The sequence below is a fragment of the Salvelinus fontinalis genome, chromosome 28, assembly GCF_029448725.1.
Source record: "Salvelinus fontinalis isolate EN_2023a chromosome 28, ASM2944872v1, whole genome shotgun sequence".
Taxonomy (NCBI): Eukaryota; Metazoa; Chordata; class Actinopteri; order Salmoniformes; family Salmonidae; genus Salvelinus; species Salvelinus fontinalis.
In genome coordinates, this window is record NC_074692.1 from 20,485,606 (window position 1) to 20,513,369 (window position 27,764).

A 27,764-nucleotide genomic window follows, 5' to 3' on the forward strand; every position below is an offset into this window, starting at 1 on the left:
GGATACGTGCGTTGGAGTTTGGTTTGATCTCCGGTTTGATCGATGGCTTGTCCGTGCCCTGCGCTGTGGACAGCTGGGTCTTGTACTCAGTGGGGGACGGGTATTGACAGCAATCGGAGATTTTAGTGAACCAACAGCGAGGAACTCACTATATCACATCTCATGAAGATATATTAATGTGACATTGAATTCCTTTTGGTATGTTAAATGCTAACAATTACACATATAAGACCATTTTTATAAAGAGTGGAAAATGAAATGAGCGGTTCTTGCATGCACCAGAGGATTTTCAGAGCTAAAACAATAGAAAATGCATAGCCTATTATTGTGTATTTGGCAAGGTCTCGCCTCAGAGAAGCGGGTGTAGGACGTGGCTTAATTTTCCATTAGGAAAACCCCATGGGTCTCAAGACTCTTATAATCAATGTAATTGTTGTTGGCCCCTCCTTTGCCATTAGGACTTGTGGCAACGGACATCACCTTGTATTCCTGGCAGCACATTGAAACCCGTGTACAGAGAGTATATTCAACATAATAATTTTAAAAGAGGTTGAAAATCCTTCATATAAACCGACAAGGTAAGTAACCAATTTAAGCAGTTTATAAATATTGAAACGTTGTAACGTTATAGGCCCTATGCCCAGTGAGTAGGTTATGTATCCACCATGCGCTTACATTTTAAGAGCTTTCAGATACTAGAAAAATAGCATGAAACCATATAACATCAACAGCAACAGTAGGTTATAGTTAAACAATTTAATAATTTTTACTGCAGTCCTACTGCAGGTTATCAAAGTGAAAGATATATTTTGAGTTGCGAAAGTGGGGCATGGCTGTTTTTGTGCAACTAATGTGAAATATTTCGTCTGGAGAAATATATTTTATTGCTACTATTTTGTTATAGGCTATTACATTATTTAGCTTGAAGGTGCACTAGGTACATGTCCACATGTATACGATAGATATATGTAAGGGAATTTAGTTCCTTTATATACTTTAAAATAAATACATTTGAACATAATTTCTGTCGATAAAGTTGCTTACCTGTGAGCGTGTGGACCAGCACTTCAACGTTTACAAACAACAGCTTCTTCCTAATCTTGTTATTGGTTCGGATGTTGAAACTAAATATAACAATATTTCTTATCTCTACAAATAATTATTAGGGCTTTTGATACGAAAGTAACAGCTATTTTAGACATTTCTCATTCTTATGTCTTCAAATATCAATAGGTATATTTCAATAGTTTAATTACCAAATACGATTTACAGACTAGCCTAGCTATGCTTGTAACTGTCAGAAGGAAATGTTTGACCATTTGCTAAGCGCGAGATCAATGCCAAAAGCATTTGGAGCAATTGACAAATTAATTATTCATAAACTACAATTATAGGTCGCAATGCCTTTACTAATGCACTCTTCAGCTGTAAATATATGTTGCTGATATACAGTGCATTCGGGAGGTATTCAGACCCCTTGACTTTTTTCCACATTTTGTTATGTTACAGCCTTATTCTAAAATTGATTAAATTAAATAAAAATCCTCATCAATCTATACACAATACCCCATAATGACGAAGCGAAAACAGGTTATTAGAAGTTTTTAGCAAATGTATTAAACATTTTAAACAGAAATACCTTATTTACATAAGTATTTAGACCCTTTGCTATGAGACTCAAAAGTGAGCTCAGGTGTATCCTGTTTTCATTGATCATCCTTGAGATGTTTCTACAACTTGATTGGAGTCCACCTGTGTTGAATCCAATTGATTGGACATAATTTGGAAAGGCGCACACACACACCTGTCTATATAAGGTCCCACAGTTGACAGTGCATGTCAGAGCAAAAACCAAGCCATGAGGTCGAAGAAATTGTCCGTAGAGTTCCGAGACAGGATTATGTCGAGGCACAGATCTGGGGAAGGGTACTAAAACATTTCTGCAGCATTGAAAGTCCCCATGAACACAATGGCCTCCATTATTCTTTTTTTTTTACCCCTTTTTGTCCCCAATTTCGTAATATCCAATTGTTACATTCTTGTCCCATCGCTGCAACTCCCGTACGGACTCGGGAGAGGCGAAGGTTGAGAGGCATGTGTCCTTTGAAACACGACCCTGACAAGCCACACTGCTTCTTGACACACTGCTCGCTTAACCCGGAAGCCAGTCTCATCAATGTGTATGAGGAAACACTGTACAACTGTCGACCATGTCAGCGTGCATGCGCCCGGCCGCCACAGGAGTGACGCCTCAAGCACTGCAGTGCCTTAGACCGCTGCGCCACTCGGGAGGCCACCTCCATCATTCTTAAATGGAAGAGGTTTGGAACAACCAAGACTCTTCCTAGAGCTGGCCGCCCGGCCAAACTGAACAATCGGGGGGGGGGGGGGCGTTGGTCAGGGAGGTGACCAAGAACCCGATGGTCACTCTGACAGAACTCCAGAGTTCTTCTGTGGAGATGGGAGAACCTTCCAGATGGACAACCATCTATGCAGCACTCCAACAATCAGGCCTTTATGGTAGAGAGGCCAGATGGAAGCCACTCCTCAGTAAAAGGCACATGACTGCCTGCTTAGAGTCTGCCAAAAGGCACCTTAAGGACTCTCAGACCATGAGAAACAAGATTTCTCTTCATGAGAAAAAATATTCTCTGGTCTGATGAAACCAAAATGGAACTCTTTGGCCTGAATGCAAGGCGTCACGTATGAAGGAAACCTGGCACCATCCCTACGGTGAAACATGGTGGTGGCAGCATCATGCTGTGGGGATGTTTTTCAGTGAGGGGAGACTAGTCAGACTAGTCAGGATCGAGGGAAAGATGAACGGAGCAAAGTACAGAGAGATCTTTGATGAAAACCTGCTCCAGAGCGCTCAGGACCTCAGACTGGGGCGAAGGTTCACCTTTCAACAGAACAACGACCCGAAGCACACAGCCAAGGCAATGCAGAAGTGGCTTCGGGACGAGTCTCTGAATGTCCTTGAGTGGCCCAGCCAGAGCCCGGACAGAACATCTCTGGAGAGGCCTGAAAATAGCTGTGCAGCAACACTCCCCATCCAACCTGACAGAGCTTGAGAGGATCTACAGAGAAGAATAGGAGAAACTACCCAAATATAGGTGTGCCAAGCTTGTAGCGTCATAACCAAGAAGACACAAGGCTGTAATCGCTGCCAAAGGTGCTTCAACAAACTTCTGAGTAAAGGGTCTGAATACTTATGTAAATGTGATATTTCCATTTTTTTGTATACATTTGCAAAACAAAATCTAAAAACCTGTTTTGGCTTTGTCAGTATGGGGTATTGTGTGTAGATTGAGGAGGAGGGGGAAACAATTTAATACATTTTAGAATAAGGCTGTAACGTATCAAAATGTGGATTAAGTCAAGGGGTCTGAATACTTTCCAAATGCACTGTAGGCTCTACTGTATATATACCCAATGGGGGGGACAAATTAAAATCCTTCATCTTTTCAGGGCCTGTGATTGCAGAGCAGACAGATCCTGCAAACTACATCACTCATTGGGAAATGGAATACCGTTACGAGATGGAGCCCTTGTCTATCCGCTTTCTTCGGACCTTCAAAGAACTTCTGAAATTTGTTCTCTTCAGTTACACAGTTCTGTTAGGTGCTTTGCTCTTAGCAGGCTGGACAACATACTTCATGGTTGCAAAATAAAAAAGGGGAACTTTATGAGTTGCTTTATTAGGCTATAGAATGGCTATTATAAAATAATGTGTGTACTGTTGTTGAAATAGCCACACTGTACAGTGAATGTGTTCAACATGACCTGGGACAAATATGTTACCAAATAATAAAGCTATAACGGCATGTTCCCAGATATTAGCAGAACGTTGTTGTGTGATATTGTGTAGAACATTTATTGATCTATTATCTTTGTGTTATTTTAGTTTCCCCTGTAGAATGAAGAAGTCCCCATCACAGTTAATCAATGCACTGGTCCTTTTTAGCTTTCGTCATGATCATGTTGTAAGCTTATTTCTTGGCCATGTTTCTAAGAGGATGGATTTATGTGCAAATTCAAAGTACTCAACATTAAACATTCTAAATAGATGCACAGTGTTGGAATCGTATCTATGCATGGAAGTCATTTGCAAAGTGCTCTCCAAGTGAATCAGATGCGTGGCCACAAATGTCCCCGAATCCTGTTCAAAGTACTCCAAATTAGGCCTATGTAGTGACCGGGAAATAAGTCTGCACCACAGTAACCTATATACTGTATAAAGCTATTTATGGCCCAGAAAAAGGGCAATTAGGTTATTTGAAAACGTATAGGTCCCTTATAATTTTCTACATACTTGAATCTAGTTTTAGAAGTTCAAGAGTGGCCTGGAGTGTTTGTTTATTTTTACTTAAATCTCCCCCGGGCTGGATTGAATGGGCTTGGGCCGTAAATTGCCCACCCACGAACTACACCATGTTTGCTGGAATTGGGTCTATAAACGTACAATTTTAAAGTTTAGGGAAAGGGGAATGGGATTAAGAACAATACCAAAAGAATGCCATGGTAGGCTTCATGCAGCGCAGCCACAGACCCACATCAGGGTGCTTGTAGTTGGATGAATGTTCTAACAGCACACAGACATGAAACAGAAACAATGACGCCAGGGGAAGGAACCAAAGGGAGTGAGATATATAGGGAAGGTAATCAGGGAAGTGATCCAGGTGTCCAGGTGAGTCTGACGATGCAGATGTGCGCAACGATGGTGACAGGTGTGCGCCATAACGAGCAGCCTGGTGACCTAGAGGCCGGAGAGGGAGCACACGGGACAACAGTGGTGATTTTAGCATGTAAATCTTGGTGGGGCAACAAAAAAAAAAGTGAGATGCATGCCAGCAAAGCCACTACACAACACTAAACAGTACATTAATTGCACTATACCACAGTTACACCTGGCTATCAGCAGAGCCTTGTCTGGCAGTGAAACAGTTCATTCAGCCTCATTTAAAGGAAGCGAAGGTAACCTGCCTAAATGATTACCACCCCGTAGCACTCATGTCGGAAGTCATGAAGTGCTTTGAAAGGCTGGTCATGGCTCACATCAACAGCATCCTCCTGGATACCCTAGATCCACTCCAATTCGTATACCGCCCCAACAGATCCACAGATGGCGCAATCTCAATCGCACTCCACACTGCCCTTTCCCACCTGGACAAAATGAACACCTATGTGAGAATGCTGTTTATTGACTACAGCTCAGTGTTCATCACCATAGTGCCCACGAAGCTCATCACTGAGCTTAGGACCCTGGGTCTAAACACCTACCTCTGCAACCGGATCCTGGACTTCCTGACGGGCCGCCCCCAGGTGGTACGGTTAGGCAACAACACATCTGCCATGCTGATCTTCAACCCTGGGGCCCCTCAGGGGTGTGTACTTAGTCCCCTTCTATACTCTCTGTTCACCCACGACTGCGTGGCCAAACATGTCTCCAACCCCATCATTAAGTTTGCTGACGACACAACACTGGTAGGCCTGATCACCGACAACGATGAGACAGCCTATAGGGAGGAGGTCAGAGAACTGTCAGTGTGGTGCCAGGACAACAACCTCTCCCTCAATGTGATCAAGACAAAGGAGATTATTGTGGACTACAGGAATAGGCGGACCTAACAGGCCCCCATTCTCATCGACGGGCTGTAGTGGAGCTGGTCGAGAGCTTCAAGTTCCTTGGTGTCCACGTCACCAATTACTATCATGGTCCAAACACACCAAGACAGTCGTGAAGAGAACATGACAAAACCTTTTCCCCCTCAGGAGACTGAAAAGATTTGGCATGGGTCCTCAGATCCTCAAAAGGTTTTACAGCTGCACCATCGAGAGCATCCAGACGGGTTGCATCACTGCCTGGTATGGCAACTGCTCGGGCCTCCGACCGCAAGGCACTACAGAGGGTAGTGCGTACGGTCCAGTACATCACCAGTGCCAAGCTTCCTGCCATCCGGGACATCTTTACTAGGCGGTGTCAGAGGAAAGCCCTAAGAATTGTCAAAGACTTCAGCCACCCTAGTCATAGACTGTTCTCTCTGCTACCGCACGGCAAGCGGTACCGGAGCGCCAAGTCTATGTCCAAGAGGCTCCTGAATAGCTTCTACCCCCAAGCCATAAGACTCCTGAACAGCTAATCAAATGGCTACCCAGACTTTGACAGAATTCAGAACATGGGCCGTTCTTACAGTGTTTCTCCCTGTACACCAAGTCAGAACCGTAGGATAAATAAAGGGGGAATATAAGCAGACAATGAAAGCTCTTACAATATTCGATGATTACATTTCTCAAAAAGGTTATAGGCTACATGTGCACCACCAAGTCAGGACAGTAGGCAAAATTAAGAGGTGAAAATATACCAAATTATTAGGGTGAGGCACATGGGCTACAAAGAGCTTATTACACAACATACACTTAGTATTAGCTACAGTATACATATCTCCCTGGCAGTGGCGACCCGTCATTCAGGGCAGGTGAATGGACCAAATTATTAGTGTGAGGCAGATGGGCATTTTATCTATAGCAGCACTCAAGGGGCTTGAATTGTCAAGCTCTACCCTTAGACTTGGCGGTGACGTAGTGTCCCAATGAGTGACAGAACACTGAGCCAATCATGGCGCAACGCTCTGTATTTTCTGCTGGCCTGCCCCACCACCACAGAAAGCAATGAGCTAGGCTGAAACACCTGCATTTTGGAGCTGCCTTACAAAAAAGAGACCATGTTTGTATACGGTTTTATTAACTCATTGATATATACTTAATTTTGTTTACATTGTTTGCAAAATGATATGTGACACATATTAATTCCAAAATAACATGCAAAACAGGCAAGTCCCCCAAAAAAGACCAAAAATATATAATAAGAGCCCCACCTGCACTGAATGACTGGTCGCCACTGACTCATTAGTCCAAAACAGTTGCATTACTAAAACGAGTTTCTATTGGCCAAATTCAGGTAGATCCCTCCCCATTTCGTTCTGTTTGCTTCCGTTTAAGGAACGTTTTGCAACCGAATCGCCCTAATGAATACACCCAGGTCTTGGACCAGGGGCCTGAGGTCAATTTGAGTGGGCACAATCGATTGGCTTTTTGAACCTCGACGCGGCTCGTTTTCCCGTCTTTACGTGGCAGCATTTTCGAGGAAATTGCGTCCCCCTTCTACTGCTGGCTCCTCCTCCGCAAGTCGGCGGCTGAGCGTTTTGTTCGCTAATCTATTTTTCACATAGCTAGACAGTAGCGAAAAACAACAGCAATCATGTTTACTCTCTCGGAGTGTATGGTAATTTTAGCTATGTTATCCGCCACAGCGTCAGGTTACTTCGTAAGCATTGACGCTCATGCAGAAGAGTGTTTCTTTGAACGAGTCAACTCTGGTACCAAGATGGGCCTCATGTTTGAGGTGGCCGAAGGAGGTTTCCTAGACATCGATGTGGAGGTAAAGTCTGAGTTGTGAAAGGTGCCCTCTTTCTTAATCTTATTGCGTGGAAAGCCCCCCCTCCCCAGCTGTTAGCTAACTTTGGCAAATCATGGGCCTAACTAGCTAAACATTAACAATGTAGGTAAGTAGCTAGTTAAGTTAACGTCGTTCTCCTAGATAGCTATGCTTCCAAACGTCCCTCAAATTGTGCCATATGGCTAGCGAGCAAGCATTATACCTAGCTACGTTCGTTAGCTAAACTCTCTTGGTTGACTGACAGTGCGAGATTATATTCTAAAAAAAATTATCAGGAGCCAAGGGATGATTTCATGTTAGGGCCATTGATCATATCTGAGTTTGTACTGATGGTGGTGTTGTGGAGCATTTGTTGTATATCTGATGCTGTCCAGTCTAAACATGGGTAACTAGCTACCTTATGCTAATGTTTAATAGATTGTCAATGACTATGTAGGTACTTTTCATTTGCAGATCACAGGTCCAGATGGGAAGCAGATTTACAAAGGAGACCGAGAATCCAGTGGGAAGTACTCGGTGGCTGCCCATATGGATGGCACATACAAGTTTTGCTTCAGCAATAAGATGTCCACCATGACACCCAAGATCGTCATGTTCACCATTGACATTGGAGAGGCCCCCAAGGGAGACGGCATGGAGACAGAAGGTAAACTGGGGTGAAGAGGCAGCAATGGGCACCAGGGCTCAACGCTGACCTTTTTTACAAGGAGCAAGTGTGCACCTAATAAATATTTCAGGTAATAAAGCAAGAATCTTTAATTTTTCTAGGCACACTGGTGCTCCTAAATTAAAATTCCAGATTGCACAGCAAAATATTTAGGCACACATTCAAGTAAAATGGTTGCACTGTAGAGCTCTGGTCACACTGACTGATGTTGGGAATATTATCTCACCATATCTCTGGAAGAGAACCTACATATTCATTCTTTTCTCATTCTGCTCTCCACCCTCCATCAGGTGGTGGAGACACCTGGGATGGTAGGTTAACACTATTGCATGAGGTCAGAGATGGTCGTTCTTCAATGCCCTTGGAGAAAATGGACTCTTCTCTGTAGTGTTGCTTACCCCAAGTACTGAATTACAAAATTAACAGAGTGAATTTAAATAGTACCATTTTCATAGTTAGTCTTATTAATTGCCTGGGTTGTGCTGTTTTCTTTTGCTTTATGGACACTCACTTGCTGCCTGGCAATGACTTGAGGTGGGTGAATGGATTTAGGAATTTATACCCCCCTCAGCTTCTGCCATATGGGCATTCATGAAACAAATTGGGTCAATTACTTTTGCCCTCAGTTTTTCAAAAGTGTTGGTTGGTCAGTTTCAATAATACAGCTTGCATCAAATCAGTACACTTGTGTCCAGTCAATGCAGCAGTTTGCACAGCACTACCAGCTCAAATTGTGCCTTTAGTTTTATGTTAATCCAAGTTTGCTGTGTTACAGCAGATGTTATTTAATGTTAGATGCACTAAAGACACATTGAAGTCATTCACGCTATCTGACAACGTATTTGTAAGGTTAGTGTAAATATTTGTTAAGTTTTGCACAATGGGTATACCCAAGCTTTGGTAGAGATATATGGAGACCAGTTTACTGGTTGTTTGATGTATGAACATTTCATTACATCACTTTGAACAGTATCTACAATAAACCTAACCTTTTTTATTTATTTTACCTCTATTTAACTAGGCAGTTCAGAACAAATTCTTACTTTCAATGACGGCCTAGGAACAGTGGGTTAACTGCCTTGTTCAGGGGCAAAATGACAGATTTGTACCTTGTCACCTCGGGGATTTGAACTTCCAACCTTCTGATTGCTAGTCCAACACTCTAACCACTAGGCTACCCTGCCACCCCAATCACTGTGATGTAAGTTGTACCTGATTTACTTGATGTGCCTGTACTTGTTGGGGTTTCTTTAACTCTGCAAAATGTTGTATACTGTTCTACTTGTAAATTTTCCATTCTTGTTCACAGCCCACCAGAACAAGCTGGAAGAGATGATTAATGAGCTAGCAGTTGCCATGACAGCAGTAAAACACGAGCAGGAATACATGGAGGTCCGAGAGAGGATACACAGAGCAAGTAAGACCACTTCTGTGCTGCTACTTCAAGAACAGTCATGTATAATGTGCTATTTCCATAGAAAATTAATAACATACGGACCTAACCTCTTATCTCAAACTGCATAGCATTTGTCAAAAACACCCAATTTTGACAGCTTAGTGAAAATACTTCAGTGGCAGTAGTGGTTTAATGTACTATTCTGTGTTTTCCTCCCCTCCAGTTAATGACAACACAAACAGCCGAGTGGTGCTTTGGTCCTTCTTTGAAGCTCTTGTGCTGGTAGCCATGACCCTTGGACAGATCTACTACCTGAAGAGATTTTTCGAGGTGCGGAGAGTTGTGTAAAACAGGTTCCCTCCCCTCAAATGATTTACTATTCACTTGAGCTATTAGCCACACCATACTTCAAAATTGGAAATCAAACAACAAAGACTTTATTGTCCAATCTCCTGTTTTTCTGTTCATGTACTTCAGGCCATGGTACATATGCATGTTTTTCCACTCGCGGAAAACTGTCTTTGCATTGACTCCTCAGACTTTGACATCAATAGCACTGAAGAGGGTATTGTTAATTTTTGATCAAGGAAGGTTTGAGTATTTGCACATTCAAAGCCACCGCCCCAAAACGCTGGATGATGAGCTTTTCTCATCTTATAGCTGTGGATAGAATGAGTAGGTGGTGGAAATATGTTTTCTTTTACATAGTCATATACCATTATCCAGCGCGACAGTGAGTGCATACATTTTTTATACTGGTCCACCATAGGAATCAAACACACAACCCTGCTGTTGCAAGCACCATGCTCTACCAACTGAGCCACATCATTCCAAGCCCAGTGTTGTATTTGATCTGTTATTCTTTCTAAATTTGGGGGGGGTCTTGATAAACAAATACTTTTAACATGCCAATCAGTCACAGTATGCACATTTTAATGGTTAAAATACAAAGAAATGACATACTTTGTAGTAATGATTCTACCTTTTGGGGCAAGGGCAGTACAAAAAAGCCTTGGTATGGGAGCTGTTGCCAGTTTTAAGTAGTCACTTGAGCATTTCTATTTATGAAATGAGGACAATTTCCTACAGACTTCTTCATAGTTTGTATTGGTATGTGATATTTTGGGTACAGAGGGTGAATAACTAATGAGCCAACACACCTGAGAGCTCAGACAAACTTTCAAAGAAGTTAAACTATGGATGACCAACTTATGTTCATAATAAAGTGTCTCCTTTTTCCTTTTGAGATTTTGATTACTTCTAATTTGCAATAAGTTACTCACACAGTATGCTGCTATGATTACTGGTTTTTACAGACAGTCTGGTATGGGTCAGAATAACCTTTCAAACTCCAGTAAAACAAGTAGGGGGTAAATAGTCACACACAACAGAAGTGTTTTTGGTTTGTTTAAGGCAGATTCCCTGGGGGATTGACATTTTTAATGAAATGCATATTGAACGGTGACTTCACTTGATCAAGTTCTGCATCAAGGTCATTCATTTGATGGTGGTTTACAAATACAGCTTAATAAGTTCATCACTGACTGCTGATGGAGTGAGGACCCCCAGGTCTGTGAAAAGAAGTGTAATCAGTGATGGCGGTGTGTAGTCAATCATGGGGTGTTCTTCTGCTAGGTCTTCCACTGCCTTCAGTGTGTCTGCTTTATACTGAGATACAGAGAGCAAAGTGAGACCACTAGTTAGGACATCAAATAACTACAGAAATATCACTATTGCCAATTGGTCATATTTTGGTGCTATTACCTTAAATCGTTCTGGGACATCTTGCTGATTTAGAGGATAGAGTCGGACGAATTTGAAGCTTTCTGCCACAACGTAGAAAGGCTTGTTGTGAGCCTTGCAGCACACAGCCAGTTGATAGGTGCCAATCTGTCATGTGAATTGCATGCAGAATAAAAGGTAAACCGCTACGTGTTGTAAATAGTAACGTCATAGGACATCAACATAAGACTGTCTGAATGGTGTGTTATCCAATTCATAATATACCTTGTTGATAATGCCACCACTTTCTACCACTCCCTCTGCACCCACAATCACCAGGTCCACCTTTTCCATGATATACCTTTAACAAAAAAGATACAGTACTCTAATAAAATACAGATTTCACTGACTGCCTTGTTAATTTAGGCTACCTGTACAAATCCAAAAAGTGGGTATAGGTAAAACAGGGTATTTACAGTACCTTCAGAAAGTATTCATACCCCTTGATTTATTACACATTGTGTTACAGCCTGAATTCAAAATAGATTGTCTCACACACACAATTACAAAGTCAAAACATGTTTTTAGAAATGTCTGCAAATGTATTGATTAAACAGAAATATTTCATATACTGAAAAATATTATTGCAACAATTTCAAAGATTTTACTGAGTTACAATTCATATAAGGAAATCAGTCAACTAAAAAAAAAATTGACTTTAATCTATGGATTTCACAGATATGCTGAGCAGTGGTGCAGCCATGGGTGGGTGTGGGCCCACCCACTGGGGAGCCAGGCCCAGCCAATCAGAATTAGTTTTTCCCCCACAAAAGGACTTTATTACCGACAGAAATACTCCTCAGCACTTTTGTTCAGCGTACATAAGCAATGTTCCCTCACATTTTTTTCAGCACTTTACTGTGAACACTGATGCTGTACCTGCTTTAAGTTAGTTTTAACAGTGGCTAAGTAGCCTAATGTGGCCATTTGATCATAATGTAGGCCTACCATCAAAAACAATGGAGAAAATGCATCCCATAAACAATTTAACATGGAAATAGCTGTTCCATCATTCAGCTTACAGTAGCAGCCAATGGTGGCCCACATTCCATGAGATTTTTGAAAAAAACATGTACCTGTTTATCCACTTGTCTTTCAGACAAGGTGACTGAAAAAAAGTTTGATGCAAGAAACCATTTTACAAAAAAATCATTATTATTCCCCTACCATTAGAGAATCAGACAAATTATGCTACCCTCTGCCTATTGACTACTTAGCTTATTCAAGCATGTCTCACAAAACAGCCCATTTAAGACAAAAAAGCAATTTTTTACCTGACTAGCTTTTCAAAGATATCTAGAGATGTACATGTTTTGTGCTCTTGTAGGAAGGAATCACTCCCCTATTGCTGACTACAAATGATCTATAACTGGGCTAATAACTCACTAACTAGCAAAGGATATTAACAAAATGTGCACACGTGGCTACATTCAAAACAAGCGCATCTACGACCGCTCATGCTGTAAACAGTCCAGTTCAAAGTAAATGGCACATCCATATATGGCAATGGTCTTTTTGCATATAGGCCTAGTGCAGCTCTGATTGGTTATGTCGCACCGGTCTGTGTATATAGTACGGACTGAGTTGTGCATGTCAATGCAATAGAATCCTATTCCGATGCATTCTGCCTACAACAAAATCTCTTGCATAGTTAGTTGTTTCAGTATGTTGCATTGAAAGTGGCTAATTGTGTCGATTCGATCCCAATTGCCACAGTAAAGGGAAACGTTGAGTGTTAACTAACGGGGGGGAAAAAAGTGAAGTTCAATCTCGTGCTTCTCTCCGTGGGCTGATATTTATTCTGCAGGGCTGTCCCAGGGTGGAGCTGCGCAGCAGTCTCGGGGTCTAATGCGTACGCACCTTAGATGGTACATAAATATTCACATCTGAGTCAATACTTTGTAGATGCATCTTTTGCAGCGATTACAGCTTTGCATCATCTTGGATATGTCTGTATCAGCTTTGCACATCTGGATTTGGGTATTTTCTCAAACTCTGTTAAGTTAGATAGGGAGTGGTCCCATTGACAAGTCTTTTCACACATTGTCAATGGGATTCAAGTCTGGGCTTTGGCTGGGCCACTCAAGGACTTTCACATTCTTGTTCTGAAGCCATTCCAGCGTTGCTTTGGGGTCATGCTTGGGGTCATTGTCCTGTTAGAGGTCGTTTGTACACTGAAGCAGGTTCTCATCAAGGTTCTCATCAATTTGCCTGTATTTGGCTCCATTCATTATTCCCTCTATCCTTACCAGTCTCTGCCACTGAAAAGCATCCACATAGCATGTTGCTGCCGCCACAATGCTTCACGGTAGGGATGGTGTTAACCAGGCCCAGCTTATCACCCATCTTTCTCCAGACATAGCGCTTTGCATTCAGGCCAAAAATGTATATTTTTGTCTCATCAGACCATAGAATCATTTGCCTTATGATCTGTCTTTCACATGCCTTTTGGTAAACTCCAGGCGTGCTATCACGTGCCTTTTTCTCAGGAGTGGCTTCCGTCTGGCCACTCTCCAATAAAGCCCAGATTGGTAAAGTACTGTAGAGACTTGTCCTTCTGGCAGGTTCTCTGATCTCAGCCAAGGAACTCTGTAGTTCTGTCAGAGTGGTCATTGGGTTCTTGGTCACCTCCCTGACCAAGGTCCTTCTTGCCCGGTTTGGTCAGACGGCCAGCTCTGGGTAGTTCCATATTTTTTTCAATTTCCAAATTATGGAGACCACTGTGCTCTTGGAAACCTTTAACGCTATATACATTTTTATACCCTTCCCCAAATAGAATTGTGATGAGGCATATATCTCGGAGATCTACGGACAGTTCCTTGGACTTCATGTTCTAGTTTCTGCTCTGACATGCACTGTCAACTGTGGGACATTATATAGACAGATGTGTTTCTCTCTAAAACATGTCCAAATAATTTAATTGGCCACAGGTGTATTCCAATCAAGTTGTAGTGACATTACAAGGATGATCAAAGGCAATTGGATACACCCGAGTTGAACATTTATGTAAATTAGATATCTGTATTTAATTTTCAATAAATTAGCAAACATTTCTAAAAACATGTTTTCACTATCATTATTGGGTATTGTGTGTAGATGGGTGAGAAACTACTTCAATGTAATTCATTTTGAATTCAGGCTAACAACAAAATGTGGAATAAGTCAAGCGGTATGAATTCTTTCTGAAGGCACTGTATGGTCTTTCGAAGAAACATGGTGCGATTGAGCTGGGCTTTCATGTATCAACTGAAAATGTTTAGGTATTTACCCCACTGCAGCATCAAGAACCACCGTGACCGGAATATTTAGATTCCGTAATTTGTCAGCCATTTGTCTTCTGGAAAGAGAAAAGGGTACACTTGTGAATAGTCTTTCAAGTTCCTCTTTAGGGCTTGCTTACTTAGTTTGACATTAGACATACGCATGTGTTTGTGTTGACCACACACCCTGCAGAGTCTGGTTGTGACTCAGTGACATAGACAGTGAAGCGTTTCTTGTCAGCTGCTGCACTCTCCAGTACCTTAAGAACCACCCGGGAGGAGGAGTGTGTCAGTATTTTCTGTGAATGACAATAGAGAACAGTGTTCGTTCGAGGCAGAATCACCATGAGTGTCCCAGTGGAGTGAGTTTTGGAATCTTCATTAAAATAAAAAAATTCTATAGAAATACTTACAGCACCATCCTTGATAAAGGTATGGCAGAGTTTTGCTACTTTACTCCTGGAAAGGGAGATTTTCTTAAGAAAGAGCTCTCCTCTCTCTACCATCACTTTCTTGCATTGAGAAAGATCCTGTTTGAGGGACAAAGAAAACACTTAATATTTCTGAAAATGGCATCTTAAATCATGATGGTATGCTGGACAACTCAAGCTACTCTCACGTATTGAATACATGTAATATCACTTTAAAGTGGGCTTGGAGCGTATAAGAGTAGCCTTGGCGTTACAGTGAGGAGGATAGGTGAGGGCCCTCTCTCTACTCACAGGGTGCTCCAGCGATGTGAGGCTGATGAAGCGGAGGAACAGTTCGCCACCAGACGAGACAGCCACAGAGGAGTCAGCCTCCTCCAGACGCCTGATGGTCTGGGTCAGGTTCTCTCTCAAGCCCAGGATGGTCTCACCTGCTCAGGGACATAAAGCATAAGCCAATCAATACCACAACTTGTCTGTTTGCTAATAACTTGTAAATCGAGTGCAAACTTCAGCAGTAATGATGAAAGTATTTTGATTTCAGTAATCATCAGACAAAAAGCCTTCTGATTCACTAGATATCAGCATAATAAGTGGAGAGTAGAAAAGTAAAAATATTAAAATCTGACTTTGGTCTCTTTTGAGGAACTCCAGGAGAGTGCGGATAGCTGCCACAGCAGAGGGAACCTCAGGGTCCTGTCTCACTTGTGTCCTGAAGTACTCCACCAGCTCTGAAAGGAAATGACCATGGGCAAGTCAAAGTCAAATGGAAACATTATACTTGATTACACTCTCACTAAAAACCTTATCCTTTATTTAGAGTTGTATGGATAGTGGTGTGCATGTATGGAAACAACCCCCATGAAAGCAACTATAAGATCATGCAGAAATCTATGGCCATTCGGGACTAGCATGTCTACTCATCAAGTTCATCAATGAGACTTCAACTCACCATCTTTGTCCATTCTGTCAAACAAGTCGACACCTCAACAAAAGCAGGAAGCAGGCCAGATGACACCTTTGAACAGATTAAACTTTCTATGCAGCTAACCTAGTAAATGCCAGAATGATTATTGTTAACAACTAACGTAGCTACGCTGGCTAACTACCATGTAACGTTACCTTGCTCGAACTGATGAAACAGCACGTTTTTCCTCCTGACGCGGATGACGCTATTTCAAGAGTTGGTTCTTATGTTTTGGACTGAGAACGGACAAAATAAGTGTATTAGCTAATCCTGTCACTTTTACAGCTACAGATTTTTAGGTAAACGTTTGCTCATTTTTGGTATGGTGTAGCTAATGTCGCAATTTGATGACGTATAACTCAGTTATCGTTGGTCAAATTCGTTTCACATGGCCCGGAGTGTTGTCATTTTAGACCATTCCATTGGTGATTAAGATAAATCCACTCACCAGGTGCACCTGGCCATGCAATATTGTATTATTATTTTTTGTGCAGGGCTTTAATTTTGGCACGCTAGAATATAATTTAACTAGCTAGCTGTTTGTGTTATAGGGATGGCTTCGGGTATGTGGAAAGATTAACTTTAATAAATCATAATTTCAAACAATAATTCTGATTTTTAAACATTGGGAGTGTACCATTTATCTAGTGAAAACAATTGCTTACAAGCTTGCTTTGAATGAGTTTTATGAAGCAATTAAATGGCTACTATAGCTGGCTAGCTAACATTGTATACTTTGTTACTAATTTAGCTAGCTAACGTTAACTAGCAATCAGTAAGGTTGGCCTACTACAGTTTATCACTGATATCACATAAATGCATGATGAATAGGCATAACAGTTCATTATTGTCATAACAACAATAGCCACTGTTAGGATTTATGTTTATGCACTATAGCCCGCTAGCATATTGTTTGAAGATGAATATTGTTTTGTTACACACAAACACAAACAATACAGATGTGTGTGTGTGTAGGTGTGTAAAGACTGACCAACATAGAGTGACAGGCCATAAAAGCTGTGGTCAATCTGGAGAGGGGAGGGGTGCATATCTCTAGGCCAACCAGGGAGTTAGGGCACTGGACAATACCAAATAAGGGACTGTTTGAGTGTAGAATCGGGGGAGACACAAGACGGATCTAATCTACCCAACAACCAGATGTGGACAGAGGAGAGCACTAAGGGACTTGGACAAGTCCGAGTGCCAGCATAAGCTGAGCAAAGTTTAAACCGCGCTCAGCCTCTACTATGATAGGCCAACGGACGAGTTGGAACTCAAGCTGTCATAGTATAAAAACTGCTATTTGAGTACATTCCACAGTTCTCTGTTCTACCCTGCGCGGAGATACAGTGAACCCGTATATACGAAAATTGCATTTACCATTTATCGCTTGAGTTTAATTAAAATACTTAAAATATATTCGGTGACTCTGAATCACATTTTGTCCTGATACCAGATTTGAACTGACGCAAATCTCTTTCACCACCTGTTATAGCTGTTAAGCTAACTTCTGTGTTTTTCTGCAGAGGATGAAGTCATTCTTCTGGTCATTGTTGTGGATGCAAATCTCATATGCTGGGGCCAGCGAGCTAATAGAGAACCCCAGATATTTAACTAGTATTATTCTCTGTGCAAATATCTACAGAGCTAGCCTCCACTTCAAAGAGACAGTTAGACTGAAATTTGCTAGATTGTCTTTCTCCTTCCCTTAGTGTACCCTGTCCAAGTGTTTGGATGCTGTCATGGTGATGAGCAATGCCCTCCTAGTCATGACTAGGACCAACAAGCTGGCTATAATTGCCAGCCATTGTCAGGAAAGGTAATCAACCTTGTCACTTGTTAGTAGATACACAGAAAATGTCTAAATGCTGGTTTTCATCCAGTGATAGTATGTTCCAAACTAATAACAAATATCTCTTCCTCGTCATATGCTGCAGTCATTTTCTGTATCCTTGTAAGCTTTAGAAGTCTGGAAATGGTAATGGGGACGTCAATGCATCAACAAATGGGGATGGCAAGTATGAGATCTTGTCAGTTGCCAGTGACCTCATGTTAAGAAGTAAGTGCAGCACAATCTTCCTTAGTCTGATTAATCAGGCTGTAATAAACAATGAATTGGTATATACAGCTGAACACTAATGGCTTCTAAATCATGTAAATGTTCCTTACAAGCCTGAATGTTGAATAAAATTACATTTAAACATACTCTACTGGTTGTCTATACGGTTTGTACATCAGCTGCTCGAAATTTGAGAAAAAATATCCACAGGAAGTTTTGTTTACCTGACTTAGAGCGGGTAGGTATATGGTTCGGCACCTAGGTGGAGTTAATTTTATATTGGATATTCAGTTCTCTTGTAAATAACTATTGACTGGAAGAAACGGAGAGAAAAACTATACAAACAATGGATTGAGGAGGGGTGTATCATCTCACCCACGGGTCTCCCCGTCGAGGGGGAGCCCGGAAGAATACTAGATGCATTAAAACGCAAAACACTCAAGGCGCTCACTGAATGGAAACAAGGTGGTGAACCCAGTAAGGGCAAGATAAAAGAGGTCATGGAAAAGGCTAAATTGAAAGAAAGGATCGGTCTGGCTATGCTGGAAAAACTGCACAAAATGTGTAGTGAAGGGACACCCCGAACCCAGAAATCAATGAGACTCTATCCCGAACTGCCCAAACCTAGTGCACCACCACCATACGATGGTTCGAAGATGATGGCACCCGTTCTGGATGTGAGTGCCACAGTTATTTATAATAAGAGGCCAGAAGGTAGCCAAGACACGGATTGGGTCCCAATATCGCAGGACCGGAAAAACGAGATTGAGGCCCTACTGGTAACAGCCCGTGCACTAAAGGAAGGAATGGCAGAACTAAGTAGGATACATGTGAGTGATGAAAGAGAAGGAAGTGTGACCAGTGCATGTAGCATGGAAATGGATAAAGACAGCATACAGAGCCAGGGTCAGATGTGGACAGAAGACAGCATGACACAAGCACGCGAGAGAGAAAGGCAGCAGAAGATTCTCTGGGATGAAGTGCAGTTGAATGCACGACGAGACCAGGAGGAACTGAGAATGATGCAACACACTCTGGATAAAATGGACAAGGAACAAAAGAAAGAGGAACAAAGACTAAGAGAGGAAAAGAGGAAGCAACAAGATGAAGCAACGAGACAGGGTGGACATTGCATACAGCTGGGCCACAACAGCAATGAAGCAGAGGAACAGGAGGAGCCCAGCTGCCAATGTGATGGAGTATGGTACTTGAACGGAAAATTCGAGGGCGATCTCTATGATTCACTAACTGGACCTGCACATAACACACGTAGTAAAGCAGGTGGGGGGCTGAAAGGACACATGATGCCCCTGCGACAACAACCTGGTGGACAACCCATTTATAAACCATGGGCCCACAGAGATCTATTGACCCTGGTGGAGGCCCTACCTTTACCTGAGGAGTCGGGATGTAGGTGGGTGAAGACCTTTGAGAGTCTAACCGCCTCTGATGAACTCACCATGGGAGACATGGTGGCTGTCATTAACAGGTGCATAGGAGACCAGGAATGTAAAGACTTGATGGCGGATGGAGGCCTGAGTGGTAAATACCCTATTCAAACCCGATTCGACCCATACCAAAATTAAGTATGGGCAACAATCAGGAGAAAATACCCAACACAGTCCAGGCCCCAGATTATGAGAACTTTGACTCTAGAAGAGAATGAGAGCATACCATTATATATGAAAAAGGCAAGGACACTATGGAGACAGGCTTGGAAAGACTAACCAGATAAAACCAACACGAGACACATGTTCCTGGATCAGTGCCTGAAAACTCTTCCAGAGCATGTCCGCGCTGAATGTGAGAAGGTGGTGGGGATAACAGCAAAGAGTGTGATGGAATTCACTGAAATTGCTCAACACCACGTGGAACGGTACCGTGAAGGCAGGAGGAAGGAGAAGGAGGAGCTTAAACAACTTCAGAAGAAAGTCCTGAAAAAACAACTTCAGGGGGAAAAAACCTCCCGACAGATGCCTCTTGTAAGCACACTCCAGCCACCCACAACCCGAAGGTCAGGAGCCCTGGACTCAGTGGACAACAGACTACTCCTGTTACAACTGTGGTAGACAGGGGCACTGAGCTAGGCATTGTAGAAGCAAGCCAATGATGACTGGCCCTTCAAGGGGTAGAGGCTATAGACCTCAGCGGGGACGTGGCTAATGGGGAGCACCTAGAGGTCAGTGGACACTGAGAGGCAGAGGTAACTGGTATGGACAACAAGGGGGTTCTCAGCCACAGCAATACCACCAGCAGCAACACAACCCAGGAGTGGGGTCCGGTCCAGAAGTCCCGAACCCTAACCTTGTCCCTAGCATTGCTTGGCTAAGGCAACATTCCGAACCATACCAATGAAGCCGCCCAGAGACCCAAATGCCCTCCAGTGCCACCATCTTCACGTTCCCACCGAGTGAAGAACCGATAGTTAATTGCTTAATTGGAGGAAAACCACAACACATGCTAATTGACACAGGATGTACCTGGTCATCTGTTCAGGCACAACACCCACTTACCAACAAAATACAAGCTTTCTCAGGGGTCTCGGGAACTATTATGAGAAATCCTTTTACAGTACCACTGGATGTCTGCTGGGATGGACAGAATGTCACTCACCAATTTTTATACAACCCTGAGTGTTCAATTGGCTTAATGGGTAAAGACCTGCTCTCTAATTTGGGCTGCAGCATATATTGTAATGCAAGGGGTTTCCATGTCACCACCATCTCCCCTCGTGAACTCATGCCAATCCTTATGACGGAAAAGTTTTCAGACCCACCCAGGATGCTATAGCTAGGGGACGCACAAGAAGATCTGGATAACGAAACCTACATCTACTGGTTAAAACTGTTGGATTGTGATCCCGACACCCCAAGGGTGTGTCGTACATTCCAACTGTGGAAACCATGGATACAAACTCTGAATGCCTATTACCCATCGGATGACCCCCCCACATGTTACAATGAACTACTCTATGGACAAGGATGAAATATACGATGAGGCATGGTTTGAAGACATGGTTGACAGATGCCCTACGGTGCACTTATACGTTCTCAAGGAGGGAGTGGCCACCAACTGTGTAATGATGGATGGTGACGTGGATCTCCGTGACAACTGGTTTACAATGGATTCAGACTCGGCCCCACATGTTACGCTGATGGTTGGGTTCGGATATGAAGCTCGTTCTCTTGGTCCTGCAATCAAACTGGCTGAGACCCTGACATGGACTAAAACGAATATCTCTAACATGTCCACGGCCCATATGGGGGAAACCCAGGTATGGACAATAAGGATCAACGTAGAAGACACCTCGATCCCTGAAGTAGTACGACGGGCTCATTTCCATGGGAGAGAAATGACCGCTCATCCAGACACGGATAACATGCTCTCTAGGATTTCTGATAGGCTGTGGACCACCAGTCCAGAAGATGTGGGTCTGGTGGATGTGGAGCCTATTAAAATCCAGGTTAGGACAGATACTCCTGCCCACCTTCCTGTCTACAGGCCTCAATATCCCTTGAGCGAGGAGAAGGTGAGAGGAATTGAACCTACTATTGCTCGGTTACAGAATAGTAGTGTGCTGTTCCACACTACGTCACCTTGGAATACACCCATTTTACCTGTTAAAAAAGGAAGTACGGGTAAGTGGAGGATGGTTCAAGATTTCAGGCCCATAAATGATGTTACAATTCCAGACGTGAGACCTGTCCCCGATCCTTACCTGGCACTGCAGAACATCTCTCCAACCCAGGACTGGTTCTCTGTTATTGATCTGGCCAATGCCTTCTTCTGTATCCCACTCCATGCAGACTCACAGCCTCTGTTTGCTTTCACCTATCAAAATCAATGTCTTACTTACTCCAGATTGCCAATGGGATATTGGGACTCCCCCGGAATTTTCAATTCTATCCTAAAGGAGCACCTGGAAGAACTCACCTTGCCAGAAGGGGTCACCCTTCTCCAATACGTTGATGACCTGTTGTTGGCCGCATCAACTGCGGAGACCTGTCTACAGGCAACTGAGCTCCTTCTAAAACATGTGGCCGATAAGGGATACAAAGTGAAACGAGAAAAAGTTCAATGCTGTAGAAGAACCGTTCAGTTCCTGGGAAGAGTACTCTCTGGAAGAGGTCAGGCTGTGTCATCAGCCCAGAGGACTTCTATCCTGGAGCACCCAAAGCCCACAACTGTACAACATCTCTTGTCATTTCTTGGACTCACTGGGTATAGCAGAACTCATGTACCAGAATACTGCTTGAAAGTTGAACCACTCAGGGCCATACTCCGGGAGGCAGGTAACAGGAACCTAACAGCCAAGCTCACTTGGACCATAGAAGCAGAAGCGGCTTTCATTGCACTGAAACAAACCCTTGCCCAAGCTGAGGCTCTGTCCCTGCCTGATTACACCATCCCGTTTAGGTTGGATGTTTCCGAACAGGATGGGTATGTTCATTCCATCCTTTATCAGAAACAAAAGGGGGAGAGAAGAGTGTTACATTACTACAGTGCACAATTAGACAACATTGAATGTGGCCAATCTGATTGTGCAAGACACATTTCTGCCCTGTCAAAGGCAATTGGTAAAACTGCTCATATCGTTATGAGACACCCTCTGGAAATCAACACAGATCATGGAGTGACCGCATTTATTGGCTCTAAACTGTTCACCCTATCGAGCAAAAGGAAATCAAATATCACAAAAATGATAACGACCAAACACATCACCTATGTGACAGAGGTGACCAACATGACTGATGGAATGGGGAACGGGGAACCACACATTTGTGAGGACAGGGCAGCAAAACAAGTAAAGGTCAGAATGGACCTACAGAATGTCCCATTGGAAGGAACAGCAGAGGCCCTGTTTACGGACGGCTGTTGTTACAGGTCACAGACACCGGGAGAAGGTAACATAGCACCCTATGCAGTGGTGAAGCAAGGAGGAATGGCAGGAACATACGAGGTGGTAGAAGCAAAGAAATTGGACCCATCTGAGGCCTCAACCCAGTTGGCCGAACTCAGAGCACTAAGGAGAGCATTGGAACTGAGCAAAGGAAAAAGAGTGAACATCTCTGCATATGACTCTGCATATGCCCATGGCATTGCACACATTGATGGCCCACAATGGATGAGGAGGGGCTATCTGACTAGCTCGAATGAACCCATAAAGCACAAACAAGAGGTACAGAGATTAATTGAATCAATCCAACTACCGACAAGTGTGGCCATCATGAAATGTAAAGGACACAGCAAGGAAAACACAAAGATCGGGGAAGGAAATGACAGGGCAGATCTAGTGGCGAAGGAGGCAGGTGGTTATACTACCCAACAGATGATACAACGGACTGAAGAGACCCAAGATGAATTAACCATAGATACTGTGAGACAGTTACAGGAGGCAGCAGATGTGTATGAACAAACTGTGTGGAAAAGACATGGAGCCAGAAGAGATCACCAAGGAATCTGGAGATCACACAATGGGAAAACGGTGGCCCCCATTAAGCTGCTCAGGTCAATGATACGGGAAGAACACAACAAAGCACATGGGGGTTGGAAGAGCGTGGCAAAGGTCCTGGAAATTGTGTGGTGGCATCCACACATGCAAGACATGACAAGAGAAGTGTCAGAAAGCTGTGAAATCTGCAAAGGTTATAACAACAAGGTTGCACTGGGAGCAGTGATTGGGAGTTTTCCCATACCAGATGCACCTTTTCAAGACGTATGCATTGACTTCACGGACATGGGACAAGACAACCGAGTTGAAGGGAAAAGATACCTGTTAGTGATGGTGGATAGGTTCACCAGATGGGTGGAAGCCATTCCAACTGCAAGAGAGGATGCTAAGGCAGTCATCAAGTGGCTAAGGAGGGATCTCATTCCAAGATTTGGGGTCCCTCGAATGATCCGATCCGACAATGGGTCCCACTTCAAGAACAAACACCTGAAGGAGGTCGAGCAGGCATTGGGGATCACCCATAAGTTTGGGTCGGTATTTCGGCCCCAATCTCAGGGAGTCGTGGAGAGGGCCAACCAGACTCTGAAACGAAAAATGGCCAAAATAATGGCAGGAACGAAGCTAAAATGGGTAGACGCGTTACCTCTGGCTTTAATGTCCATTTTTTTTATTTTTTTTATTTAACCTTTATTTAACCAGGTAGGCAAATTGAGAACACGTTCTCATTTACAATTGCGACCTGGCCAAGATAAAGCAAAGCAGTTCGACACATACAACAACACATAGTTACACATGGAGTAAAAACAAACATATAGTCAATAATACAGTGAAAAAAATAAGTCTACAGTATATACAATGTGAGCAAGTGAGGTGAGATAAGGGGGGTGAAGGCAAACAGATATATGTATAAATAAATAAAAATATAAAAAGGCCATGGAGGCGAAGTGAGTACAACACAGCAAGTAAAATAAAAACTAAAAAAAACACTGGAATGGTTGGTTTGCATTGGAAGAAAGTGCAAAGTAGAGACAGAAATAATGGGGTGCAAAGGAGCAAAATAAATTAATAAATAAATACAGTAGGTAAAGAGGTAGTTGTTTGGGCTAAATTGTAGATGGGTTATGTACAGGTGCAGTAATCTATGAGCTGCTCTGACAGCTGGTGCTTAAAGCTAGTGAGGGAGATAGGTGTTTCCAGTTTCAGAGATTTTTGTAGTTCGTTCCAGTCATTGGCAGCAGAGAACTGGAAGGAGAGGCGTCCAAAGGAAGAATTGGTTTTGGGGGTGACTAGAGAGATATACCTGCTGGAGCGCGTGCTACGGGTAGGTGCTGCTATGGTGACCAGCGAGCTGAGATAAGGGGGGACTTTACCTAGCAGGGTCTTGTAGATGACCTGGAACCAATGGGTTTGGCGACGAGTATGAAGCGAGGGCCAGCCAACGAGAGTGTACAGGTCGCAGTGGTGGGTAGTATATGGGGCTTTGGTGACAAAACGGATGGCACTGTGATAGACTGCATCCAATTTATTGAGTAGGGTTTTGGAGGCTATTTTGTAAATGACATCACCGAAGTCGAGGATTGGTAGGATGGTCAGTTTTACAAGGGTATGTTTGGCAGCATGAGTAAAGGATGCTTTGTTGCGGAATAGGAAGCCAATTCTAGATTTGACTTTGGATTGGAGATGTTTGATGTGGGTCTGGAAGGAGAGTTTACAGTCTAACCAGACACCTAGGTATTTGTAGTGAGAAATTCACCAGGGTCAGACACACACCTTACACCACATGAACTGTTGACAGGGAGAAGAATGCCAGGTCCACCTGCTGATAACATGAGTTTGCCTAGACTAGACATTGGTAAAATCAGATACTCAGACTATATGCAGGCTCTAACCTCTCTTGTCAAAAGACTGTCCAAACAGGTGGTGGACGTCCGAACTACTGCAGTTGAAACCACAGACGAGAACAGAGACATCCTGGTGGGAGACTGGGTGAGAGTGAAGGTGCATTCAAGGAAGTGGACAGAGCCCAGGTGGAAAGGCCCGTTCCAGGTGAAAGAGGTAGCGAGTCATTCCCTGAGGGTAAGCACTGAACATAAAGACACGTGGTACCACCGATTCAGCCCCAGGAAGAACATTAGATCAAGTAGGTGAAGACCTAGCCAAAGTACAACCATAGGATATGGGATACTCAAGCTTCCTGTTGATCTCCATACTGTCAGGGCTAGTAACCCACTCGGCAGGGAGCATAGTTATCAATTTAGAGGAAGGGGAATCTCAGGTGTTAACTTTAGAACCCTGTAAGATATGGACATGGAGAAATGGGGCTAGGAGGATAGGGGATATCTGTCCGATACACATTCAAGGGGGTTGCAATGTATTGACGTCCTATGCTAGGAAACGACCAACTTATCTGTGTAATGGGAGGTGGTGTCCCTATTGGGACTATATGATAACTAATGTGGGCCAGTTTTGGGAATGGAGGAGAGGCTACCCATATAAAATTGGGGATCCGTCTAAAACTGAGAGATTCTCGATGATTTGGAATTCCTCTGGGAGGGACTATTTCTGTAAAGGTGATGAAATCCTACTAACCATCAAATCCATTAAGCTCTCTGATGCAGGTCTCTACACCCTAGGACAGAACAGAGCCGGAGCCAATACGATGGGTGTGTTTTCTATTAAAGTGTTGCCAAAACCACCGCAGCAATCCCAGATGAGCCAGAACCAGACACACTCCTCCGCCACTCCAGGACCCACTTCAGCCCCACCCACTCAGGCCTTTAACCCTGTACAGGTAATTAACATTAGGGATATGACGGATAGCGAACAGTTAGGAACTGAAACAGGATATGAGGGACGAGAAAACATGTGGTTGGCTTATATGAGGTATACCGCTAAAACATTGAAAAAACAGGACTGTGTCATCTGCGGTCATGCTAGGCCTAGTCTAGCCACACATCCATTTGCTCTAGATAGTGGGGAAGGATGGAGGTGTGTAATGGAGAGTTTTTACCATGTCAAACCCAACTCCTCCCTTTGTAAGACCCTGTCACTGGTATTCCCGGAAGTCTCTCCTCAGGAAGCACCATGGGGTGTCAAGGCATATGGAGGTAATTACAGTTGCATTACTGGTATAGGGCGAGGAATTGACTATGGGCGCTTGCCAGAGGAGGATTGTATCAGTAATGTGACCATTAATGGCACTTGGCCGGTATATGGCCTAAATCAAACTAGGGGAGTAGCCGATGTTTGGTGGATGTGTGGTCCTAACAGACGTTTAACCCCTATCCTTAAAGGAGATTGGCAAGGCACGTGTGCACTGACTAGTATAATAGTTCCTCTAACTATCATTGATGTTACCGCTGAGCAGCTGCTAGGTTTCACTCAGGGGGGATCCCAGGAGCAGCGTGGAGGGAGGCATAGGCATAGCGCACCCTGGACTGAAGGTACTGATAACATCCATACCAACCTCCTGGGAGTCCCCATAGGGGTTCCACCTGAGTTCCAGGCACTGAGCAGGAATGATGGTTTATGGCATTTGTTACCACTTATTGGTTCAGTCATAATTGATGCAAGGCAGACCTCATAGATTAACTATATCTATTATAACCAGCAACGTTTTGTTAACTACACCCGAACCGCACTAACAGGCATGTCTGAACAACTGCAGGTGACCTCCAGGACAGCTAGGCAGAATAGGCTTGCCCTTGACATGATCCTGGCTAATCAGGGGGGTGTATGTAAAATGTTTGGAGAACAATGTTGCACGTTTATCCCTAACAATACCAGTCCGGATGGGAGCATTTCTAAAGCTCTGAGCGGGTTGGAAAAGTTATCTGTTGAGATAAAGGGTTTTGCAGGTGTGGAGGAGGGTGGACGGTTCCCCTGGCTGGGTGGTTGGTCTTGTAAGTACACTGCATTGACGGTTACTGGATTTCTGACCCTAGTAATTGTATTCCTTATGTTAATGTGTTGTGCTGCTTGCATCATACCTTGTTTGAAGAAATCTGTTACAGATGTAGCGAAGGCTGCTGGTATGATGCCTTTGTTTGATGCTCCGGATGGAGATGCTGATACTGAGTCAAACTACAGGAGAAAGATGGGTCTGACTAAGGATGACCCTTGGTTTGCTGTGGGTGAGGTTGTCGTATAAGAAAAAAATAAATAATAATAATAATAAAAAAACAATATACTTTTTAGGGGAGTAGCCGATGGTTATTACGTTTGTCCTCCCTGTTGTGAAGGTTTGAAGTTCCCGGGTGGCAAGGAGCCCACCTGGTACAAGATGTAAAGAGGG

At 43.4% G+C, this 27,764-nt stretch overlaps 3 protein-coding genes across 5 annotated transcripts; 2 read left to right on the top strand and 1 right to left on the bottom strand.

Moving 5' to 3' along the window:
• Positions 1-6,999: 6,999 nt before the first annotated feature.
• Positions 7,000-10,768, top strand: LOC129826340 (transmembrane emp24 domain-containing protein 2). The gene is made up of 4 exons (XM_055886961.1): positions 7,000-7,441; positions 7,913-8,105; positions 9,436-9,543; positions 9,746-10,768. The coding sequence occupies exons 1-4, from the start codon at positions 7,262-7,264 to the stop codon at positions 9,868-9,870; spliced, it is 606 nt and encodes a 201-aa protein (XP_055742936.1). The 5' UTR covers positions 7,000-7,261; the 3' UTR covers positions 9,871-10,768.
• Positions 10,435-16,323, bottom strand: LOC129826339 (translation initiation factor eIF-2B subunit alpha-like). 3 transcript variants are annotated; one of them, XM_055886958.1, is made up of 9 exons: positions 15,945-16,322; positions 15,622-15,723; positions 15,287-15,423; positions 14,978-15,094; positions 14,751-14,824; positions 14,573-14,641; positions 11,530-11,605; positions 11,287-11,412; positions 10,435-11,190 (listed from the first exon to the last, which is right to left on the bottom strand). In XM_055886958.1, the coding sequence occupies exons 1-9, from the start codon at positions 15,955-15,957 to the stop codon at positions 11,035-11,037; spliced, it is 870 nt and encodes a 289-aa protein (XP_055742933.1). In that variant the 5' UTR covers positions 15,958-16,322; the 3' UTR covers positions 10,435-11,034. The 3 variants fall into 3 exon arrangements, with proteins under 3 accessions (XP_055742933.1, XP_055742932.1, XP_055742934.1); XM_055886957.1 differs by having other exon boundaries at positions 14,751-14,863; XM_055886959.1 differs by having other exon boundaries at positions 11,101-11,190; positions 11,287-11,450; positions 14,751-14,863; positions 15,945-16,323.
• Positions 16,324-20,738: 4,415 nt separating this feature from the next.
• On the top strand, positions 20,739-27,758 carry LOC129825909 (uncharacterized). Its single transcript, XM_055886020.1, has 4 exons — positions 20,739-24,100; positions 25,388-25,546; positions 27,471-27,603; positions 27,712-27,758. The coding sequence occupies exons 1-4, from the start codon at positions 20,939-20,941 to the stop codon at positions 27,756-27,758; spliced, it is 3,501 nt and encodes a 1,166-aa protein (XP_055741995.1). The 5' UTR covers positions 20,739-20,938.
• The last annotated feature ends 6 nt before the right edge of the window (positions 27,759-27,764 follow it).